The sequence below is a fragment of the Stegostoma tigrinum genome, chromosome 3, assembly GCF_030684315.1.
Source record: "Stegostoma tigrinum isolate sSteTig4 chromosome 3, sSteTig4.hap1, whole genome shotgun sequence".
NCBI classification, from domain to species: domain Eukaryota; kingdom Metazoa; phylum Chordata; class Chondrichthyes; order Orectolobiformes; family Stegostomatidae; genus Stegostoma; species Stegostoma tigrinum.
The window spans coordinates 129,757,797-129,781,101 of NC_081356.1; the positions used below are offsets into that span (position 1 = coordinate 129,757,797).

A 23,305-nucleotide genomic window follows, 5' to 3' on the forward strand; every position below is an offset into this window, starting at 1 on the left:
AACCTGGGTCCCTGGTGCTGAGAGGCACTAGTGCTAACAACTGAGCCACCATGCCACCCCCTGAGGGGATTTGGGAGTCCTTATTCATGAATCGCAAAAAATCTAGTGTCCAAGTTCAGCAGGTATTTGGGAAGGCAAACAGAATGGAGTTTCAAAATAGGGAAGTCTTGCTAATACTAAACAAGGCACTAGTCAGACCACAGCAGGAATATTTCAAACCACTTTAGTCCAAGGAAAGATAAGCTACCATTGGAGACAGGCCTGAAAAGTTCATTAGGTTGATACCTGGCGTTGAGAGATGTTCTTATGAGGAGGTTGGAACTGTACTCATTGGAATTTCAAAGAATGAAAGGCGACCTTCTTGAAACATGAAAGACTCTTCAGGGACTTGATAGGGTGGATGTGTGGATGTTGTTTCCCTTGTGGGAGAGTCTGGGACTGCAGGGTATCACCTTAGAATCAGGGGTCATCCAGTTAAGAGACAGATGATGAGGAGGACTTTCTTCTCTCAGAGGGTAGTGAGCCTGTGGAGTTCTTTAGCACAGAGGACTGTCAAGGCTGGGTTGTTAAGTTTACTCAAGGCTGAGATTAACAGATTGTTAACCACTCAAAGGACCAATGTTTTGGGGAAAATCAGGAAAGTGCTCCTGAGGATTATCAGATCACTATGGTATCGTTGAATTGTAAGGAAAACTTGATGGGTTGAATGGCCTACTTTGGTTCCCTTGTCTCATGGTCTGTCCACCAACTACAAGTCACAAGTCAGGAGTGTGACAGAATACTTCCTACTTACCAGGATGAGTGCAGCCCCAACAACACTCAAGTAGCTGACACAATTCAGGAAAAAGCAGCCCGCTTGATTGGCATTCCGCCCAAGTAGAACTATGCACCATTTACAAGGCGAAATGCAACAATTCACTAAGATTGCTTAGACAACACGTTCTAAACACATGACCACTTATATTTAGAAGGACAAGGGGAGCAGACACAGCAGAACACCACCACCTGCAAATTCCCCTCCAAGTCACTCAACATCCTGACTTGGAAATATATCATCATTTCTTCACTGTTGCTGGTTCAACATCCTGCAGCTCCCTCCTGTTGCCATTGTGGTTCTCCCTGCACCAAATGGACTGCAGCAGTTCGAGAAGTTAGCTCACTACCATTTGCTCATGGGCAACTAGGGAAGGGTAATAAATTTTTTCCTCAACAGTATCCCCTTAATTAATGAGAAAAAACTCTTTGCCCTTGCCGCATGACTTCTCACCACGTGGAAGATACTCTCTCCATTGTATAGCATCTACCATCTTGCTGCCAGTCTTTAACATATCAATGTATTTGGTCTTTGGTAGTTTTGACAAAACGATCTTTCTGTTGGCTCAGTGGTTAACACTGCTGCCTCACGGGACCCAGGTTTGATTCCACTCTAGGGGAATATCCATGTGGAGTTTGCACATTCTCCCCGTGTCGGCATGGATTTCGTCTAGGTGCTCTGATTCCCCACCCCCCAAACCCCCACAGTCCAAAGATGTGCAGGCTAGGTGGATTGGCTAAAATAAATTGCCCATAGTGTTCAGGGATGTGTAGATTAGGTGGGTTATAGGGGGATGGGACTGGGTGAGATGCTCTGAGGGTCAGTGTGGACATTTTGGGCCAAAGGGCCTGTTTCCACACTGTAGGGTTTCTATGACTTGAAACCTTGACTCTGTTCCACACTGCATAGATGCTGCCAGGCCTGATGAGCATTTTCTGGTTTTGATTCAGCCAATTGGCATTCTGCATACTTTGTTTATTCCCCTTAGCAACCCTTTGCTTCCGTGCGTAGAACTACCCTAGTTTAGCGTTGTGTAATCTTGTATTATATAAGCTTGGTGCTAATCAAATCCATCACTGTACAGACCTACAATTATAAAACTATTGTGGAGCTCTACTATTGTGTTACCCTTCTATTTTACAGATGATTTACTGCTATTGTTTACCGAATCATTCCACACGTGTACCATTTGACAGAAGATTCCTTATTAAAAGGGCAGAAAACACTAAATAATTTGTCCCTTATGACCATTTTGATGTTGCTGAAGGCAAAGCTACAGTCAGAGAGGTTGGTCACAAGTAAAATATAAAAGAGGTTGTTGCTACCTACAGCATTCTACTTTCCAATTAAACACTTACTCTGGTGAAGGAGTCATGTCCCACCCATTGGGTCAGAGTTGTTAATGCCAGACCAGATCTTCCTGGAGTATGGAATGAGGAACGTGTTCATTCGGATTCAGCAATACGCTCTTACGCATTCACACTTCATGCATGCCGGGTCATGTTCACTGCTTTCTTAACTTCACCTGATATCAAGGAAAGGTTGGAGGCACTAGAGGCAGTGAAGGCTATGGGCCCTGACAACATTCGGGTAATAGTACTGAAGACGTGTTCCAGAATTTACGGTGTTCCTAGCCAAGCTGTTCCAGGCACTGCTGCAGCCACCATCTCAAGCCCTGCACCTCGCTGCTGCCCCCGCCAGACCCGCTTAGGCCAAAGTCACCACACTCCGGCACCGTCATTCACTACTGGGCCCATCTTCCCACTGCTGCTGTCATCTTAGAATCAATTGAAGTATCAGAGCCCGCAATCTTCCTGAACAAATGCAAGGGTATAACCCTTCGAACCAGTGCCAACATCAGAGCCACCCTCGATGCTGATGCCACCGTGATGCACTGGGCCCACCAATGTCAAAGCCACCACATTCCGTGCCACCTCACTGCTGGGCCCACGCGCTACAGTCACTGATGTCACCTCAGCCAAGCTCCCCAAGGGCAAACGGTCAGAGAGAACTCTAAAGAAAAGAAAAGTAGAAAGAGAAAAAGAAGCAAAAAAGAAAAGGAGAATTTGACAGAAGAACAGGAGCCTAAACACTGCTACTTTGCTACCACCATCTTGGGCTTATTCCCCCTGACATTTTGTGGTCATCACTAGACTCTTAATTCCAGATTTTTTTTAAAATTGAATTTAGATTCAACAGTCTACCATAGTGGGATTTGAACTCAGGTCTCCAGAATATTGGCTGTGTCTCTAGATTCATAGTCCAGCAATAGTACTACTAGGCCACCACCTCCCCTTCTGATAGAGCTGCCCTAAGTGATGTAAATAGTTCAGCACCAGGCCAGCAAATGGCAGAGGAGTATAAGAAGTAGAAGGAACTGCAGATACTGGAGAATCTGAGATAACAAGGTGTGGAGCTGGATGAACACGACAGGCCAAGCAGCAGCAGAGGAGCTGGAAGGCTGATGTTTTGAACCTAGACCCTTCTTCAGGAATGGGGGAGGGGAAGGGGGTTCTGAAACAAATGGAGAGGGACGGGGAGGCAGATAGAAGATGGATAGAGAAGTAGGTGGAGAGGAGACAGACAGGTCAAAGAAGCAGGTAAGGATGAGTGTAGGTGGGGAGTTAGGGAGGACATAGGTCAGTCCAGGGAGGACAGACAGGTTAAGGGGGCGGGATGAAGTTGGTAGGTAGGAGATGTGGGTGGGACTTGAGGTGGGAGGAGGGGATAGGTGGGAGGAAGGACAGGTTAGGGAGGCGGTGACGAGCTGGGCTGGTTTTGGGATGCGGTAGGGGTGTCGGAGGATGATGTGTTAGATCCGGACATTCGTAGGGTGGTACGTGAGGACATGGGGGATTCTGTTTTGGTTGTTATTGTGGGGAGGGGTTGTGAAGTATGTGTTGCGGGACATTTGGGAGACACAGTTGATGGCGTTCTCAAACTCTGAGGGGTGAAGTTGCAGTCCCTGAATTTCAAGGACATCTGAGATGTATGGGAGTGGAATGTCTCATCCTGGCAACAAATGTGGCAGAAGTGAAGGAATTGGGAATAGGGAGATGGCGCTTTTGCAGGAAGTGGGTGGGAGGATGCGTATTCTACGTAGCTGTGGGAGTCAGTGGGCTTGAAATGGATATCGGTTTCTAGGTGGTTGTCAGAGACAGAGATAGAGAGGTCTAGGATGTCCAAGGATGATGTGTTGGATCCAGAGGTTGGTGGGGTGGTTGTTGGAGGATGATGCGTTGGATCTGGAGGTTATTCACTTTGATCATTAGAATAGAGAAGATGTGATAGCTGGGTAAAATAAGGTTGAATAGGATTTGGGTGTGGTGGTATGCGGAACAGAAACAGTCGGCATGCAGAAACAGCAATTAGGGAAATGACATGTTAATCTTTATTGAAAGGGAATTGGAGCGCAGGGATAAAGAGATTATAGTAGGTGAGACCTCACCTGGAATAGGCTGTGCAGTTTTGGTCTCCCTACTTAGAGAGGATGTAATACAAGAAAGAATGCCTTGATTAATGCCTGACAGGAGGCTGGGGTTGTCCCATGATAAGAGGCTGAGTAAACCAGGCCTACATTTTCTGGAGTTAGTGGGAACTACCGATGCTGCAGAATCTGAGATAACAAAGTGTAGAGAGCTGGCTGAACACAACAGGCCAGGCACCATCAGAGGAGCAGGAAAGCTGATGTTTCGGGTCTGTACTCTTCTTCAGAAATCTGAGTAAGAGGCTGTAAAGGCCGTTGCAACATGTGGAGGCTGCTGGGCAACAGTTTTGTCCGGAGTGAACATGTCTGTAGTAAATGTTCATGGCTCAAGGAATTTCGGATCTGAGTTGAGCGGCTGAAACTTGACTTGCAACTATTGTGCCACATCAAGGAATGTGGAAGTTACCTCAGGGAGGTAATTCTGCTCCCATACCTGCTGGTCTAAGGACTGGTGGTCATCGCAGAGACTCGGATGAATCATTACTCCTGGTAATGACATCTTGTTTTAATTTTAATATGTTGAACTTTTGATTTTGTTTTACAGTGTTTCACAAGGGGCTGTTTAATGTTTTGTTTGAAAGAGTAGAAGAATGATAGGTGATCTCATTGAAATATTTATGATTCTGAAGTGGCTTACAGTAGATTCCAAGAGGTTGTGTCTCCACAGGTGGGCATTCTAAAATAGAGGGGCACAGTATCACGATAAGTGGCCAATCATTCAGAACTGTGATGAGGAGCAATTTGTTCATTCATACAGTCTTTAGAATTGTCTACCCCTGAGATCTGACGATGCTCCTGTGTTGAATTTATTTGAGGCTTATACAGACAAAGTTGATACTGGGGACGTCAGGGCTGTACTATGAAGAGAGATTGGTTCAACTGTGCGTGTGTTCACTAGAGTTCAGAAGAATAAGAGTGGTCTCACTGAAATGTAGAAAATTCTAACAGGATTGGATGGACTAGATGAAGGCAGGATGTTTCCCTGGGTGGAGAGTCTAGAACCAGGGGACAGTCTCAGGCTATAGGGCAGACCTTTTAGGGCTGAGATGAGGAAATCTTCCTTCCCTTAACAGATAATGAGCCTGTAGAATTCTCTACAATAGAAAACTGCGGAGGTCAGATCACTGAGTATATTCAAGAAAGATTTAAATAAAATGTTTAGATATCAAGGATTATGGGGAGAAACTGGTTGTTGTTGAGATAGATGATCAGCCGTGATCACATCGAATAACAGAGAGGCTCAAAGGGCCGAATGGCCCGCTCCTGCTCCTACTTTCTGTGCTTCCATTGTTTGTTCTCTCAGAATATCAAAGAATGCGAAGAGTAGGTGGGAAAGTGGTGTGAAGCCATCGATTAGTTATGGTTATATTGAATGGCAGAAGAAGCAGGAGAAGGTGCAAGGTCCATCTCTGCTTCACTTTCTCATGTTCTCATTCACTTCAGCCACTTCATGCAGCAGTAAGTTCCTGGTGAGCCGTGGAGTTCTCCCCAGTGTCCTTGCTAATATCTGTCCTTCAATCAACCTACAAAAAACACACAATCTGATCAGTTATAGTCAAACAGCACAGAAACAGACCTTTTGGTCCACCCAGTCAATGCTAATCATAATCCCAAACTAAACTAGTCCCACCCACCTGCCTTGGCTCATACCCCTCCAAGCATTTCTTTTTCATGTATTTATCCAAATGTCTTTTAAACACTGTAATTGTACGCACATCTACCACTTCCTCTGGAAGCTCATTCCATGCATGAACCACTCTCTTGTATAAAAAAGTTGCCCCTCATGTCTTTTTAACAATCTCTCTCCTCTCACCTTATGAAATGCTCCTCTAGTCTTGAGATCCCCTATCCTGGGGAAAAGACACTTGCCAGTCGCCTTATCTATACCCCAAAAACCTCTAAGGGTCATCCCTCAACTTTCCACACTCCAGTGGAAAAAGCCTCAGCCTTTCCAGAATACATTTATATCTCAAACTCTCCTATTCCCGGCAACATCCTGGTAATTCTTTTCTGAACCCCCTCTAGCTTAATAATATTCTTCCAATAAAAGGGCAACCAGAATTGAACATAGTACTCCAGAAGAGGTCTCACCAACGTCCTGTACAACCTCAACATGACATCCCAACTTCTACACTCAAAAGTCTGAGCAATGAAGCCAAGTGTGCTAAACACCTTCTTAACTATCCTATCTACATATGATTTTAAGAAGTTATTTCTTTGCTGTTTGTAGGAGCTTGCTCTGAGTGATTTATTGCCTTGATTCATACATTTCAAATAATATGCTTCACATGTGGGCTACAAAGTGATTTTGGAATATCCTGTGGGAAAATGCAATATAAACGCAATAGTTCTTCCTTTTGTATCCACATTTTGTCTTCCTTTTATGTGAGTTGCCAGGCAGTTTGCAAATAGCTGTACTGCATCATCACCTGCTGTAACAGAATGGAACCACCGCAGTGAACAAAATAGCATTTTAATCTTCAAGATAATAAAATGTGAGGCTGGATGAACACAGCAGGCCAAGCAGCATCTCAGGAGCACAAAAGCTGACGTTTCGGGCCTAGACCCTTCATCAGAGAGGCCTCAGGGTCTAGGCCCGAAACGTCAGCTTTTGTGCTCCTGAGATGCTGCTTGGCCTGCTGTGTTCATCCAGCCTCACATTTTATTATCCTGGAATTCTCCAGCATCTGCAGTTCCCATTATCTCTGATAGCATTTTAATCTTCACAGGTTTCATGTGGACAAGCCTGTAATTATTGGCAACAGACCAGTGGTGACCCTCAGTTAAACCATTCCCAAACTTCTCTCAAGATCAGCCCTACTGTAGCGACTTTACTTACTGTACTTGTTTTATTGGTAACATTTGAGGAGCCCCCATGGCTGTCCTGGGGTGGCTTGTGTTCAGTCACAGATCAGACGTGGTTGAAATGAATAGTGCTACAGGTCCCTGGGACTGAATGGCCTCCTCATGTTCCTTTGTAAAACCAAAAATGCTGCACGTGCTCAGAGCCCCAGCAATGTCTATCACTAGAGACTCAATGATCAATGGTCAATGATCTGTGGTCAGAATTGTTCTGATGAAAGGTCAGTGATTTGAAATGTTAACCCTGTTTTTCTCTCTCCACAATTGCTGCTTGGCCTACTGAGTGTTTGCAGCATGTTCTGTTTTTATTCCTGTGTTTCCTCTGTCTACCCGTACATAAATAAAGAACTTTGCCATCCCATTTTGAGTCAATTTGAACAGATACTGTACACTGCTTTTCTCCGTGATTTCTTCTTTCCTTCCTCTCTCTCTCAGACAGTCACAGAGATCTACAGCACAGAAGGAGGCCCTTTGGCCCACCGTGTCTGTGCCAGTCAAAAATAGCTACTTAACTACTTTAATCCCATTTTAAATAAAGTAGGAAACTAGGTGGAGGTGAAGTACAACTTTGATTTGAGGCCCAATTCACTTATTTGAACTAACTATGTTATGACAATTGAAAATATCTTTCAGAAGAGGTAAAAAAATGCCAAAAGACTTTTGCCACATAAATGCCAGGCATGGCCATCTCCATTTCCAATGAGAGGGAATTTAACTATCACCTCTTGACATCTGAATCCCCCACTGTCCACACCCTGGGAATTAACATTGAAGAGAAACTGAGCTGGACTTGCCATATGAACACAATGGCCACAACAGCAGGTCAGAGGCTAGGAATCCTGCATGAAGTAAATCACCTTGTGACTTCTGAAAGTCTGTCCATCATCTACAAAGCACAAGTTAGGAATGTGTTGGTATATTGACCGACAATATTCAGTAAGCTTGCCACAATCCAGGCAAAGCAGCCAATTTCATTGACATCACATCAACCACCTTCAACATTCATTCACTTGATCACTGAGGACCCGTGCGTTCTGATAGCCTTTCCAGCCATTCCGAGCGGTGGGGTATAAGATGCGCCTGCCATGTTTGCAAGCTTTCAGCTTTCATGTTGTCTATGTAGCTTGTTCAGAACCATCTCACCAACTTAACTTTAAATTTCACTGGACCTGACCAGTCGAGCATGCCTCTTACCCATGCAGGGCCATTTCCGTGGCTTTGGCATCAAACCTCAAACCCTGAAGTAAACTGTCTCTGTCACTCAGAGGAGTCTTGTGTCCAGCATTGGTGTTCCTAATACCATTTCACTCTCCCCACCCAGGTCCAGGAAGACTAGATTTAACCTGATGTGGAGTCTTTTCCCCATTCGCAACTCTCTGTTGCATGAGGGTGGTCCCATAACCCAATAGAATTTGAGACAGTTTGGTATTAAGTGAAGCTGCAGATTGTTTCTTCAAGCCTGCCTTCAAAGTTTGGACTGCTCTTTCTGCCAGACCACTGGACAATGGTTGGTATGGAGTTGTCCTTTTATATTGAATGCCATTCAACTTCAGAAAAAACTCAGATTCCGTGCTAGTAAACGATGGCCCATTGCCTGTGACTGACACTTCCAGCAGTCCGTACATTCCAAAAGATGTGTGCAACTTCTCTATTGTTGTCCCCGTGTTTCATAAATGAACACTATGCACTTTCAACCATTTTGAATGGGTGTCCACAATGGTTAAGAACATTGACCCCATGAAAGAACTTGCACAACCGACGACCAGGGTTTACTTGGCCATTCCAAAGAATGTGGGGGAGCCACTGGTGGTAATTTTCATCCCTATTGCACCACCAATACCATTACGTCTTCATCCAATCCTGGGCACCAGACATAACCTGTCTGCAACATCGTCATTTTGGATATGCTTGGATGACCCTTAGCGGTGTTAACATTGGCTCAGGACGATCGCTCTTGCTCCCCATAATAAAATGCCGTCCTCTACAGTCATCTGGTCTCACTGGGTCCAGGAAGATTTCAGTTTTGGTTGTGATGGTCCTTTTGCTTCCCCCATCACCACCAGCTGTTGCCAGGACAGGATCCTTTTGTGTTCACCGTCTGATATTGTCAGCGGTGACTGGAAAGGTGTCCAGAAAGTATAAAACAGGAATGGACTCTTCCAGTGGAGGCATCACCAGTGGCATATCTGCCAGTGGCTCAGTGGTTAGCACTGCAGCCTCACAGCGCCAGGGACCCGGGTTCGATTCCCGCCTTGGGCGACTGTCTGTGCAGAGTTTGCACATTCTCCCCGTGTCTGCGTGGGTTTCCTCCGGGTTCTCCGGTTTCCTCCCACAGTCCAAAGATGTGCAGGCTAGGTGGATTGGCCATGTTAAATTGCCCGTAGTGTTCAGGGGTGTGTGGGTTATGGGGTGATGGGTCTGAGGTGGGATGCTTCAAGGGGCGGTGTGGACTTGTTTCCACACTGTAGGGAGTCTAATCTAATCTAATCTTCCTGTGCACATCTCCCGGGCTGATTCACTACTGAGGCTCATAGCATTCGCATTTGCTACTTGGCCTTCTGAATGATGGAGTTTTACTCACTTAGAATGAGAGCACACCGCTGAACCCAACCTGAAGATTTGGGCAGAACGGCCTGGTCCTCTTTGAGTAGCCCTAGCTGGGATCTGTGGTCTGTTGCTATTACAAATTTATTCAGTAAAGGTATTAGTTTATTTTTCTCACTCCAAAGATGACTGCCAAACATTCCCTCTATATCTGGGCGTATTTGCAGGGTTTTTGATAAGGTTAAGATGTGATTTTGGGTTAATCCTGAATGAGACGCTGAGAGACCATTTGGTATGTGGGATCAATGATATAACACACAGAAGCGCCCACTAGCTGAAGCCCAACCGGACTTCAATCAGGCACTACAACCGGCTTTGTCATTAGAAATGCAGCAAGTGGAGCGTGGGAGCTACAGGGCATCCCAACGGAAGTGGTTACTCTCACCTGTTTGGTTGAGCTTGGGGAACACCACTTGAGTGTAGGCAGTCGCAGAGCCTCACACAGGGCATGTCCTGAACAGAGGGAGCCTAGGTCAGCCCACAGCAAAACCCCAAAACAAAGCCAAGCCTTGGCACAATAGCTAAAATGTTCTAAAGTGCGACCCTCATCCCACCCTGTGCCGTGCTGGTACCCAGACAAAGGGGCATTAATGGGGCTGGAGGGAATGTGGGAGGTGGGGGCAGAGGAAGAGATAGACCAGATGGAAATCTCTTGATGATGATGAAAGGAAATTCCTCAAGATGTTCTGGAGGGGTGTGACAAATGGAAGAAAGCAAACGGAAGCACATACTGGAAAATGAAAACTTGTACATTCATTCCTGATCTGTCATCTCCCACTGAGGGCAGGAGTGGCAAATTCCAAATGTTAGGATGAACTGGTCAGACTGATGGAGACAGACAGGAATGTGCCATACCAGAGTACATGACTTGACTTCACAGTAATGTAGCATTTCACTGTGAATACTAACTCTAGAGCTGAGCCAGCACTGACAGAGCTGCTCACATTCGTCATGTTCCCATGTCAAAAAAATGTTGTGAGAGTTACACAATGGTTGTCACATTCCTGTCAGTCCCTATAAGTACAGCAGCCAGAGTCAGGGGCAGGAATTAGGGAAGACCATCGCTTCGAGAGAGATAGGCGAAGATGAGGAGCTCCTTGTACAGCCAGAAGACCACATCCATGAACCGGTCCAGCAGGAATGGCCCAAGGATCCGGACCCCCTCCCCGGCACCCCCAGAGGCCCGAGTGTCTGAGAAGGAGGAGATGCAACAGCTCAACGGTTGCCTGGCCGGCTACATTGACAAGGTGAAGGGCCTGGAGCAGCGCAACTCCCAGCTGAGGGAAGAGCTGGCAGGCCTGAAGGCCCAGCCCAAGGCGCCCCAGGGAATAGGGGATGAGTATCAACAGCAGTTTAAGGAGCTGAGGGAGCTGATTGAGCAATTCACTCATGAGAAAGGGCTTGCTGAGATCGAGATGGGCAACACCAAGGAGGAGGCCAACCTCTGGAGGCTGAAATGTCTCGAGCAGCTCGACCATCAAGGTAAATGTCTTCGTCCTCATCTGATAGACCGTGGTCAGACTAGTGCCTTGTCTAGTTTTAGCAGGATCTCCCTGATTCTATACTCCATTCCCTTAGCTCATTCACTTAGGTTTCTCGCAAATGTGTCTGTGCTGATATTAGCAAAGGTGTTAAACTAAACCATTTTCTCCCATCATGTTGTCACACTCAGTATTCACTATTCAAAACAAATGATTTTCAATCCTAACAACTTTCCACTTAGGTGTTTTGCGCGGAAGTCAAACCTTGGGAAATAAGACACCTGCAAGATTACAAAAAGGATTGCCAGGATGAATTTGTTGGTACAGTTTCCACTTGCAAAGGGGTAAAATAGAGAGAAATCAAATAGGGAGTTCAGAAGAAATGAGGGCGGTGACAATGTGAAACATGCTCACATAAGGAGTGTTGAGGCGACCAATTTAGATGCATAATATTAAATTCACAAAGGGTTGAAGGGTGTGCGGTGAGATTTTGTCCCTTTCTCTCTCATCTGCTTATCCAGCTTTCCCGTACAAACATCTGTATTATTCACCTCAGCTGAAGCCTGAGTTCCACATTCTTACCTCCTGCACTGCCACAATGATGCCACCCGAAGGTTGCAGGAACAGCAACTCGTATTCCGCTTGGGAACCCTGCAGCCCAATGGTATCAATGTGGACTTCACCAGCTTCAAAATCTCCCCTTCCCCCACTGCATCCCAAAACCAGCCCTGCCTGTCCCCGCCTGCCTAACCTGTTCTTCCTCTCACCTTTCCCCTCCTCCCACCTCAAGCCACACACCCATCTCCTTCCTACTAACCTCATCCCGCCCCCTTGACCTGCCCATCTGCCCCGGACTGACCTATCCCCGCCCTACCTCCCCACCTATACTCACCTTTACTGGCTCCATCCCCACCCCCTTAACTTGCCTGTCTGCTCTCCAACTCTCTTCTCCTCTATCTATCTTTGGTCCACCTCCCCCTCTCTCCCTATTTATTTCAGAATCCTCTCCCCATCCCCCTTATCTGATGAAGGGTCTAGGCCCGAAACGTCAGCTTTTGTGGTCCTAAGATTCTGCTTGCCCTGCTGTGTTCATCCAGCTCCACACTTTGTCATCTCTCTTCTTTCCAGGTAAACAGGTTTCCCCTGAATTCCTGTCTGGATTATTTAGTGACTATTTTACAGCGTAGTCAATGAAAAAGAGACAAGCTATTCCTCTTGCACACATCAGGACAGAATTGCAAGAGTACCAAATCTCAAAGCAATACTTGAGTTCTATTTATCAGGATCCCAGATTTTGGCCTGATTCACATGTGGAGGTATCATCTTTACATCTGCCCAATCAGAACCGTTCCTAATCTTAAAGTGTTTCTCACAGCCAATTGTTTTCTAAAAAGAAGATACCCAGCATATTCGATCAATCTGCATAGTAATGACTTATTTCTTTAAACAGATCATCCCCATTTGGTTAGTTGACCCAGAAGATTAAGTCACATGGCATTGACAGTGAATTGGTAAATTGGATGCAAAATTGTCTTGGTCATGGAAGACAGGGGGTAGTTGTGGAGGAGCATGTTTAAGACTGGATGTCTATGCCCAATGGTGTTCTGCAAGGATCAGTGCTGGGACCTCTGTTGTTTGTAATATACATAAGTGACCTAGATGAATGTGTCGGTGGCCTGATTAGCAAGTTTACAGATGACATGAGAATTGGTGAAGTTCTAGGTCATGGGCTAAGTTATTGACGGATCCGGCAGGACCTGGATCAGTTGGAAAGTTGGGCAAAAAAGTGTCAAATGGAATTTAATCCAGCCAAGTGTGAGGTGATGTATTCTGGGAGGCCAAATGCTCCTGGAAATTAAACAGTCAATGAGATTGTAGCATTGATATATTGTTGAGTCTTGTGTCCATGTTCATAACTCTCTGAAAGCAGCAACACAAGAGTAATGTCATAAAGAAGGTGTACGGCATGTTTGCCTTCTAAATTCAGGGCATTAAATATAAATGTTGGCAAATCATATTGCAGCTGAATAAGACTTCAGTTAGGCCACATTTAGAATATTGTATGCAGTTCTGGTCCCCACACTATAGGGAGGATATGGAGGCTTGGGGGAGTGTGCAAAAAAGGTTTATCAGGATGGGCAGAGGTTTAAGGTGAGAGGGGAAATGTTTAAGGGAGATGTGTGAGGCATGTTTTTACATAGAGGGTGGTAGGTGCCTGGAACATGCTGCCAGGGGAGGTGGTGAAAACAGATACAATAACAAAGATTAAGAAACATTTACACCGATACATGAGCAGGGAGTATGGGCCATGTGTAGGCAGATGAGATTAGATTAAAATAGCATCATGGTTGGCACAGACATGATGGACCGAAGGGCCTGTTTGTATGCTGTTCTATGTTACACGTTGTAATATTTGATGAAGTGACAGACTCTGGGGGATAGGGAGAGGCAATATTGTTAGGAAAAAGACAAATAGCCCAAAGAACTGCACAGGCAAGGAAGCACTTTCTTAAAGTGAAGTCATTGCTTTTTAATGTGAGTAATAACTAAATTTCTTGTAGCAGGGTCTCCAAAACAGCAATGTAGTTCAGAGAAGATTCACTATGTTGATTCCAGAGATGAAAGGCTTGTCTTATGAGAAGAGATCGAGCTGTTTAGACCTGTATGCTGTGGCATTTAGAAGGATGAGGGGAAACTGATTGAGATAAGATGCTAAAGGGGATTGACAAAGTAAACTTAAAACAGATGAATTCCCTTGTGGGACAATGTAGAATGAGAGATTGTAGTTAAAGCACAAGGGGTAGCACATTTAAAATAGATGAGGAGAAATGACTTCTCTCAAAGGGTTGTGAATCTATGGAATTCATCACCCCAGAGTACGATGGATGCTGGGACCTGAGTCAACTTAAGGAGGAGAGATGGACAGATTTTTAATTAGTAGGATTATAGAGAGTGGGCAGGAAACTGGAGGAGATGCCAAGTTGAGCTCAGCCATGACTGTATTAAATGGCAGATCAAGCACGAGGGGCTGAATGGGCTGCTCCTAGATCTTTTGTTCTTATAACTGACTGGACAATATTTTCAGTCACATTGGGTTGAAGGATATATATTGACTGGCATTCAGGAGCACTGAAGCTGTTTCCAGTGTCGCTGCATCAGAGATCTGTAAGTCGGAAGAAAACACTCTTCCAGTTTTCAGTGTAGCCTGTGGGGGGGTTTGAGCATGAATAAATGAAGCTCTTTCAATATACTTGACTGCTTACCTGTGTTTGGCTCTCATTGAATTATCTGGACATTGCTGTAAATTGTGTTTAATGCACAGTTTTTACGCATGTGTGTGCACTCCATGAGAGAGTAATGGCTGTCACCAAGATTGACAGCTGGTTATAAACTCCTGCCTCCCAGATAGGAGAAAACCAATAACAAATGACTGACTTTTGTTTCGGAGATAGTAGCTAGGCCTGAAACATCAGCTTTCCTGCTCCTCTGACGCTGCTTGGCCTGCTGTGTTCATCCAGCTCTACACCTTGTTATCTCTGACTGAGTTTTGTGATGGTTTACAGCGTCAACAGAACTGCTACAGCATAGAAGGAGATCATTTGGCCCAACATGTTTGAACTAATCCTTCAGATGAGCATCTTACCCATTGTTATTCTCCCTGTAGCACTGCACACTGTTACCTTGCAACTAACAGTCTATGTCCCTGTGAATGCTTGATTGAACCTGTCACAACTGCCCTCTCAGGCGATGCATCCCGGGGCCTGTACACCTCTCCGTGTGGTTTTATTCATTTCACTTATCATTGGGTTGTTCCCCAACTGTTCAGTCGTAATTTGTTGTTCAATGAATGATCTTGGTTGTGGTTGCGATGCACAGTTAGAATGTATTTTTAAGTGTGATATCTGTAGTCAGAAACAAGATTTTTACAGAGAAGCAGAAATGCTTTGTCATGCATTTGTCAGCCTGCGTGCTTCTTTGTGCATTAGTATATTGATTTGTTTATGTTCTGTGTGTTTTTCTGGGTGTACATTCATCTTTTGTACACTTATTTTGAGAATGTACTTCTGACGTGTTAGCCGTAACTTTATCCGTTTGTATTCTTTGTGTTCTTGTGTGATTGTGTCTGTGTGCATGTTTAACTATGTGCATATGCTTGTGCCTGAGTGTGTGTGTGTGTGTGTGTGTGTGTGTGTGTGTGTGTGTGTGAGTGAGAGAGAGAGGGAGAGAGAAAGAGAGAAATTCCATGTATGAGTGTACATAGGAACAAGAATAGGTCATTCAGCCCATTAAGCCCGCTCTGCCATTTAATATGATTGTGATTAACTATTACCATGCCTTTCACCTACACTGTCCCTACACTCCTTTCCACTATTGGAAATCAGAAATCCATCAATTTCTACTTTAAACATGCTCAAAGACTGAGATTCCAGAGTCCTCTGGGGTAGAGAATTCCAAAGATTCACCAACCCCTGAGTAAATATTTTCCTCTTTCTCTTGCTCCTAAATAACATCCCTCTTAAATTACCCCCAAGAGTTTTAAACATCTCAAGCAGCTTATATTTCTATGTCTTTGTATGTCTAAGTTTGTGTTTTTGTCTCTCTGATGCTACCCTATGTATCTCTGGATTTCTATGAGACTGTGCAAGTATGACAGGGTGTCTGGGCATGTGTGACTGTTTGAACATGGGTGACAGGGTGTCTGTGCATGTGACTGTCTGTGCACATGTGCATGCATATGTGAGAGCGTGTGTGGCATGTGAGTGTACTTCTCACTGAAAACATAAATAAACTAAAATAAACCACTTGCTTTCCACATTCGAGATGAAGCAGAGAGGATCCTAAAGGAGTTCCAGAAGGACATGGATGATGCCTCTTTTCAAAAAGCTGATCTGGAGAGGACTATCGAGCAGCTTGTGGCAGAGATTGACTTCCTGAGAAAGTTGCACGAGGATGAAGTTGCTGACTTGGTCCGGCAAATCGAAGAGTCCAAAGTTTCAGTGGAACTGGATTCTACCCGTCCAGATTTGGGAGCTGCCTTGCGTTCCGTGAGGGCACAGATGGAAGAGATTTCTGCCAAGAACCTCAAGGAAGTGGAGGCTTGGTACAAGACCAAGTTCGACAGCCTCCGGCAGCACGCTACCAAATACGACCACCAGATCCAGAGCACAAAGGACGAGCTCAGCGTCCTGCAGCAGCACTTGGTGGATTTGGAAAACGAGATTGGTACCCTAAGGAGTACCATCCAGAATCTGGAGAACCAGCTGGAGGGCACGGAGGCCAGCCACCTAGAGAAAGTGGTGAGTCTGCAAGGTGTCATTGCCCAACTGGAATTCCAACTGGGAGAAACCAAAACTGAGATGGCACAATACCTTCAGGAATACCAGCAACTGCTGAACGTCAAGGTGACGCTGGATGCTGAGATCGCCACCTACAGGAAACTGCTGGAAGCAGAGGAGGACAGGCTGGGATTATTAAGCGAGGACTCCATAGGTAAGTTGAATGCCAGGTAACACCTTTTCCTTCTGCCAAGAATCTGTCACAAACTATTAACAGTTTAGGAATTGGCCATTCAGATTAACTGGTCTATGATGATGTTTATTCTCCACAAGAATCAAAGAATAAATACAGTGCTGAGGAGGCCATTCAGCCCATTGTGTCTTTACTTGCTCTCTGACTATTTTGACTTCATGCCAATTTTCTGTCTTTTCCAGTTCAATCTGTTACAATTACCCAACGCCCTCTTGAATGTCTCAGTTTAAACATGTATCCACCAAGAGACTCTTTCTGTTATTCATCTCATCAACATATCTCTTTATTCCTTTCTCCCTTGTAAGCTAATGTAGCTTCCCTTTAAATGTGGTGGAAACCCACACAGAGACAGGGAAAACATAGAAATTCTGCACACACAGAGTTGCTGGAGGCTAAAATTGAACCTAGGTCCCTAGCAATGTGAGACAGCAATGCTAACCACTGAGCCACCGTGCTTCCCCAAAGGACAGTTGAGAGTCAACCACATTGTTGTGGGTCTGCAGTCATGCATGGGCCAGACCAAGTGAAGATGGCAGATTTGCGAGCTAGATGAGATTTTCATCATCAGTAGATTCTTGATTCCAGACTTTTAAAAAAAAATTGAATTCAAATTCCACCATGTGCTGCAGCAGGATTTCAAATTTCCATCCCCTATTCCCAATTCCTCCGCCTCCGCCGCATCTGCTCCCACGATAAGACATTCCACTCCCGCACATCCCAGATGTCCAAGTTCTTTAAGGACCGCAACTTCCCCCCCACGGTGATTGAGAACGCCCTTGACCGCGTCTCCCGCATTTCCCGCGACACATCCCTCACACCCCGCCCCCGCCACAACCGCCCCAAGAGGATCCCCCTCGTTCTCACACACCACCCTACCAACCTCCGGATACAACGCATTATCCTCCGACACTTCCGCCATTTACAATCCGACCCCACCACCCAAGACATTTTTCCATCCCCACCCCTGTCTGCTTTCCGGAGAGACCACTCTCTCCGTGACTCCCTTGTTCGCTCCACACTGCCCTCCAACCCCACCACACCCGGCACCTTCCCCTGCAACCGCAGGAAATGCTACACTTGTCCCCACACCTCCTCCCTCACCCCCATCCCAGGCCCCAAGATGACATTCCACATTAAGCAGAGGTTCACCTGCACATCTGCCAATGTGGTATACTGCATCCACTGTACCCGGTGCGGCTTTCTCTACATTGGGGAAACCAAGCGGAGGCTTGGGGACCGCTTTGCAGAACACCTCCGCTCAGTTCGCAACAAACAACTGCACCTCCCAGTCGCAAACCATTTCCACTCCCCCTCCCATTCTCTTGATGACATGTCCATCATGGGCCTCCTGCACTGCCACAATGATGCCACCCGAAGGTTGCAGGAACAGCAACTCATATTCCACCTGGGAACCCTGCAGCCATATGGTATCAATGTGGACTTCACCAGTTTCAAAATCTCCCCTTCCCCCACTGCATCCCTAAACCAGCCCAGTTCATCCCCTCCCCCCACTGCACCACACAACCAGCCCAGCTCTTCCCCCCCACCCACTGCATCCCAAAACCAGTCCAACCTGTCTCTGCCGCCCTAACCGGTTCTTCCTCTCACCCATCCCTTCCTCCCACCCCAAGCCGCACCCCCAGCTACCTACTAACCTCATCCCACCTCCTTGACCTGTCTGTCTTCCCTGGACTGACCTATCCCCTCCCTACCTCCCCACCTACACCCTCTCCACCTATCTTCTTTACTCTCCATCTTCGGTCCGCCTCCCCCTCTCTCCCTATTTATTCCAGTTCCCTCCCCCCATCCCCCTCTCTGATGAAGGGTCTAGGCCCGAAACGTCAGCTTTTGTGCTCCTGAGATGCTGCTTGGCCTGCTGTGTTCATCCAGCCTCACATTTTATTATCTTGGAATCTCCAGCATCTGCAGTTCCCATTATCTCTCTCTCTCCTCAAAATATTAGCCTAGTTTCTGGATTAACAGGCTAGTGTTAATACCAGTACGCTATCACCTCTCAGATGGTACAAATAAATTGCTGCTTCATCTTCAAAGCAATAGTATGCATTTCTGGGTCATTTAAAAAAAACTTTGGTTTCTTGTTTCTGTTCTTTGTTTGCTGCAGTGTTTCAATGAAACCTGATACATGCTAGAGGAGCAGCACCTTGTCTTCTCATTAGCCTTCTGCACTCATCATTGAGCTCAACAACTTCAAACTATGACTTCTGCCCCCTTTTCTAATTATCCTTTTGCCATGTGCCAGTGTGAATCTCATTTTCATATTTTAGTTCTCAGAGAAAGCTGCTTACTATTCTGCCATTCACACACACTGGAAGGCACTTCTACAACTTTGTGGTTTTATTTACAGATCAAGCAGTTTGCTTGACAATCTTTTGGACCATGTCATACATGCCCCTACGTGGTCATCAAACACTGCACTGGGACTCAAACTCAGGAACTTCCAGTTCAGAGGCAGGGTACATCCATGCACAACAAATGATAGGCAAGACCAGCTATTCCAAGTCTGCCTCCCGCTTCATTAAAATCAATAGTGGTATTGGATGCAGTCCAAAGAATGTTTGCTGGGCTGGTAATAGAATGGAAGGACAGTCTTATGAGGAGAAGTCTGATAGATTAAGTTTGTACCTGTTAGAATGCAGCAGAATGTGAGATGACCTTACTGAAACATTCAAGATTCTTAGGGGATTTGAGGGGGGTAGATGCAGAAAGATTATTTCCCCTTGTGGGAGAGTCTAGGGCCAGAGGGCATTGTCTCAGAATAAGGGGTTGTAATTTTAAGACAGATGAGGAGGAATTAATTCTCTCAAAAGGGAGTGAATTTGTGGAATTATCTAACAATAAGGCTGGATCAATTACGTATATTTGAAGCTGAGACAGGCAGATATTTAAACAGTAAGTGAATCAAGAGTTATGGGGAAAAGGCAGGCAAGTGGAGTGGGGACTATTACTTCGACCATGATCTTGTTGAATGGCGGAACAGATTTGATAGGATTGAAGGGCCTACTTCTGCTGCTATGTCTTACAGTCTGATCCACACTCTCAATGGCTGAAACATCATGTCTGGATCCTTTTCACCCACACTCTCCTCCTTGCCCTCCACCCACTGTCATTAAATATCCTGAAAGAGGCCAAATAAAGCAAACTAAAAACCTAAGGAGGGATACTCAGGGGAAAAAAAATCCCCTCTTGCCTTCTGAGGTGATTAGATCTAGTTCAAACAATACATGATGTAATCAGTTAGGACACCTATACCCTACAAGATATTATCCCTGTGTCAGGACACAATTACAAATTGCACTAACTTCTCAAAGAGGCCGAGATGTGGAATAAGTTATCAGAATTACTTGAATAAATTCACTAGTGTGATATGCATGGTGTCAGAGCATGTTCAGCTCCTAGGAAATTTCCAGCTATCAATTCATAATGAGATTAGATTGGGAGAGAAGGGGAAAGGGAGAGAAAGGGTCAGGGAGTGATTGATAAAAGCTATCGTAAGTGAACTGTAAAAAGTGCCATTGGAAAAGGAGAAATAGCCTTGTTTCACTTTACTTAATTATCCAGTCTACTTTGTCTTGCTTATAAATCTTGCTTATAACTATTACACATTTAAACAGACTCAAATGACATTAGGCTTATTAAGGAGTTTTGGTGGCATAGATGAAACAAGGAGGTTGAGTCCTGTAATGGATACTGTGCGCCAAGTGCCACACCCGCACTCAATAGCTGAGGAAAGTGCATGCAAAATGCAGCCAAATTTCCATTTGATGTGTTAAATGTTTATCTCCTCACAAAGGCTGCCAGGCCTACTGAGTCTGTTCAACACATTCTAATCTTCATTTCTGATTTTTCGTTTTTATACAGGTGCTTCCTCTGTTATAAGAGAGGGGAAAGTAGAATCTGTTACTAGTAACATGGAAACGCGTGCAGCTCACAGTGTGATTGCCTAAAAGAAGACAAAGAGAGTCATGAGAGACACCTTCTGTGTGTCAGATAAAGCAAAACGCATCCAGCATTACTATCATTGCATTCAAGCAATGACAAAACAATGAGGTTTTCTGAACAATGCATACAGGAGTTGTTTAATAATTTCAAATTGTATTGATCATGAAGTATGATCCGGTGCGTCATGATGTAAAACAAATACTGCAACAATTTGGCAGAATCCATATTGTACCAATAAAGCTTAATGTGATAGCACAACTATACAATGACAACTTCTTTATCAAATGCACTTTCAAGCACAAAACTTTTTATCAGCACAAAAATCAGGATGTGCTAAGTAAAACACATGGATAGTGATCTGATTGTGTATACTCAGCACAGTGGAAAAGTTTTTCCACTGTATTTTACTGTTTACACACAACAATAAAATCATTTATTTAATCATTTAGATTCACAAATGGAAAGTCATGGTTGACAATCTTGGTAGTTTTTTTGAAGCAATTACTAACAAAATTGATAAAAGAGAGCTGATGGACATAGTATACTTAGATTTTCAGAAAAGTTTTGATAAAATACCCCACAGGCTTGAAAAATTAAACTAGATGGGAAAGAAAGCAATGTCATGATATGAATTGGGATTAGCTAACAGATAGAAAACAGTAGGAATAAATGGACCATTCTCTGATTACCAATGGTACAGGATTATGGGGAGTGTGGGTAAAAGACATTATGTTTGATCAACCATGATCATATTGAATGGTGGGGCAGGCTCAACAGGTTGAATGGCCTACTCAGATTCCTACGTGCTTGGTTTTTTTTTGCTTTCACAAAGCCTAAATGATAATTGTACATGGGCTTCAGCAAAGCATTTGATAAGGTTCCCCACGGCAGGCTGATTCATAAAGTCAGGAGGTATGGGATATAGCGTGATTTGGCTGTCGATTCAGAATTGGTTGGCTGACAGGAGGCAGAGAGTGGTCGTAGATGGTAAATATTCTGCCTGGAGGTCAGTGCTGAGTGGTGTCCCGCAGGGATCTGTTCTTGGGCCTCTGCTTTTTGTAGTTTTTATAAATGACTTGGATGAGGAGGTTGAGGGGTGTGTTAGTATGTTTGCTGATGACACAAAGGCTGGAGGTGCCGTTGATAGTATAGAGGGCTATTGCAGGCTTCAGTGAGACATTGACAGAATGCAGAGCTGGGCTGAGAAATGGCAGATGGAGTTCAACCTGGATAAATGCGAAGTGATGCATTTTGTAAGGTCGAACTTAAATGCTGAACATAGGATTAAAGGCAGGATTCTCGGCAGTGTGGAGGAACAGTGGGATCTTGGTGTTCAAGCGCATAGCTCCCTCAAAGTTGCCACCCAAGCGGATAAGGTTAAGAAAGCATTTGGTGTTTTGGCTTTCATTAACAGGGGGATCGAGTTTAAGAGCTGCGAGGTTATGCTGCAGCTCTACAAAACCCTGGTGAGACCACACTTGGAATATTATGTCCTGTTCTGGTCGCCCTATTATAGGAAAGATGTGGAGGCTTTGGAGAGGGTGCAAAGGAGGTTTACCAGGATGCTGCCTGGACTGGAGGGCTTGTCTTACGAGGAGAGGTTGACTGAGCTTGGACTTTTCTCTCTGGAGAGAAGGAGGATGAGAGGTGACCTGAAGGAGGTGTACAAGGTAATGTGAGGCATGGATAGAGTCGATAGCCAGAGACTTTTCCCTAGGGCAGGATTGACTGCCACAAGGGGTCACAGTTTTAAGGTGTTAGGAGGAAGGTATAGAGGGGACGTCAGAGGGAGGTTCTTCACCCAGAGAGTTGTGAGCGCATGGAATAGTTTACCAGTGGTAGTCGTGGAAGTGGAGTCATTAGTGACATTTAAGCGACTGTTGGACATGCACATGGACAGCAGTGAAGTGAGGGGAACGTAGGTTAGGTTATTTTATTTTTGGATTAGGATTATTCCATGGCACAACATCGTGGGCCGAACGGCCCTGTACAGAGCTGTACTTTTTATGTTCTATGTTACCTAATTAACAGTCAAGATCTCTCAAGAACAGGGATCTTCAAAAACAAAGGAAAATAGTTTGCGATGAGGAGGGTTTATGCAAACCACCTCAGCTTGACTGTCCAGATAAAAATCTACAAACACAGTGCACTCTGCCACATCTCCCATTTAGCTTTTTAATCACCCCAAGACTTGTTTCTATCCCATTCCCATTTACAAGATGGTTAACCTTAGCTCAACCTTTCCTAACATTTGAAAGTGAACTTGATTCCTGACACTAACAAAAGCAAACAGCAGGAAAGCAGCATGGTAACTTTAGGCATATACTTAAATTTACACGCGATCAACATGTATATAACATATACATATGAAAATCTGCGATGAAAATTCTAGGCCATCACTATATGAGGAATACTTATTTTGGACCTTTTGAGTCTGGTCAGGCCGAATCCAATTCTACAAACTTTCTCGATTCTCCTGGTTCTTGCCTTTTAAAAAAAGTGTGAAGAATATTAACTTGTCCATTGACAGTACATTATAATAGATGGTAGCTACATGGATCATTCAGG

The 23,305-nt window shown here is 44.9% G+C and overlaps 1 protein-coding gene across 1 annotated transcript; it reads left to right on the top strand.

The window, feature by feature from the left end:
- Positions 1-10,828: 10,828 nt before the first annotated feature.
- LOC125451206 (vimentin-like) lies at positions 10,829-20,995 on the top strand. The gene is made up of 3 exons (XM_048528055.1): positions 10,829-11,249; positions 16,070-16,738; positions 20,657-20,995. Exons 1-3 carry the CDS (start codon positions 10,853-10,855, stop codon positions 20,740-20,742), a joined length of 1,152 nt encoding a protein of 383 aa, XP_048384012.1. The 5' UTR covers positions 10,829-10,852; the 3' UTR covers positions 20,743-20,995.
- The last annotated feature ends 2,310 nt before the right edge of the window (positions 20,996-23,305 follow it).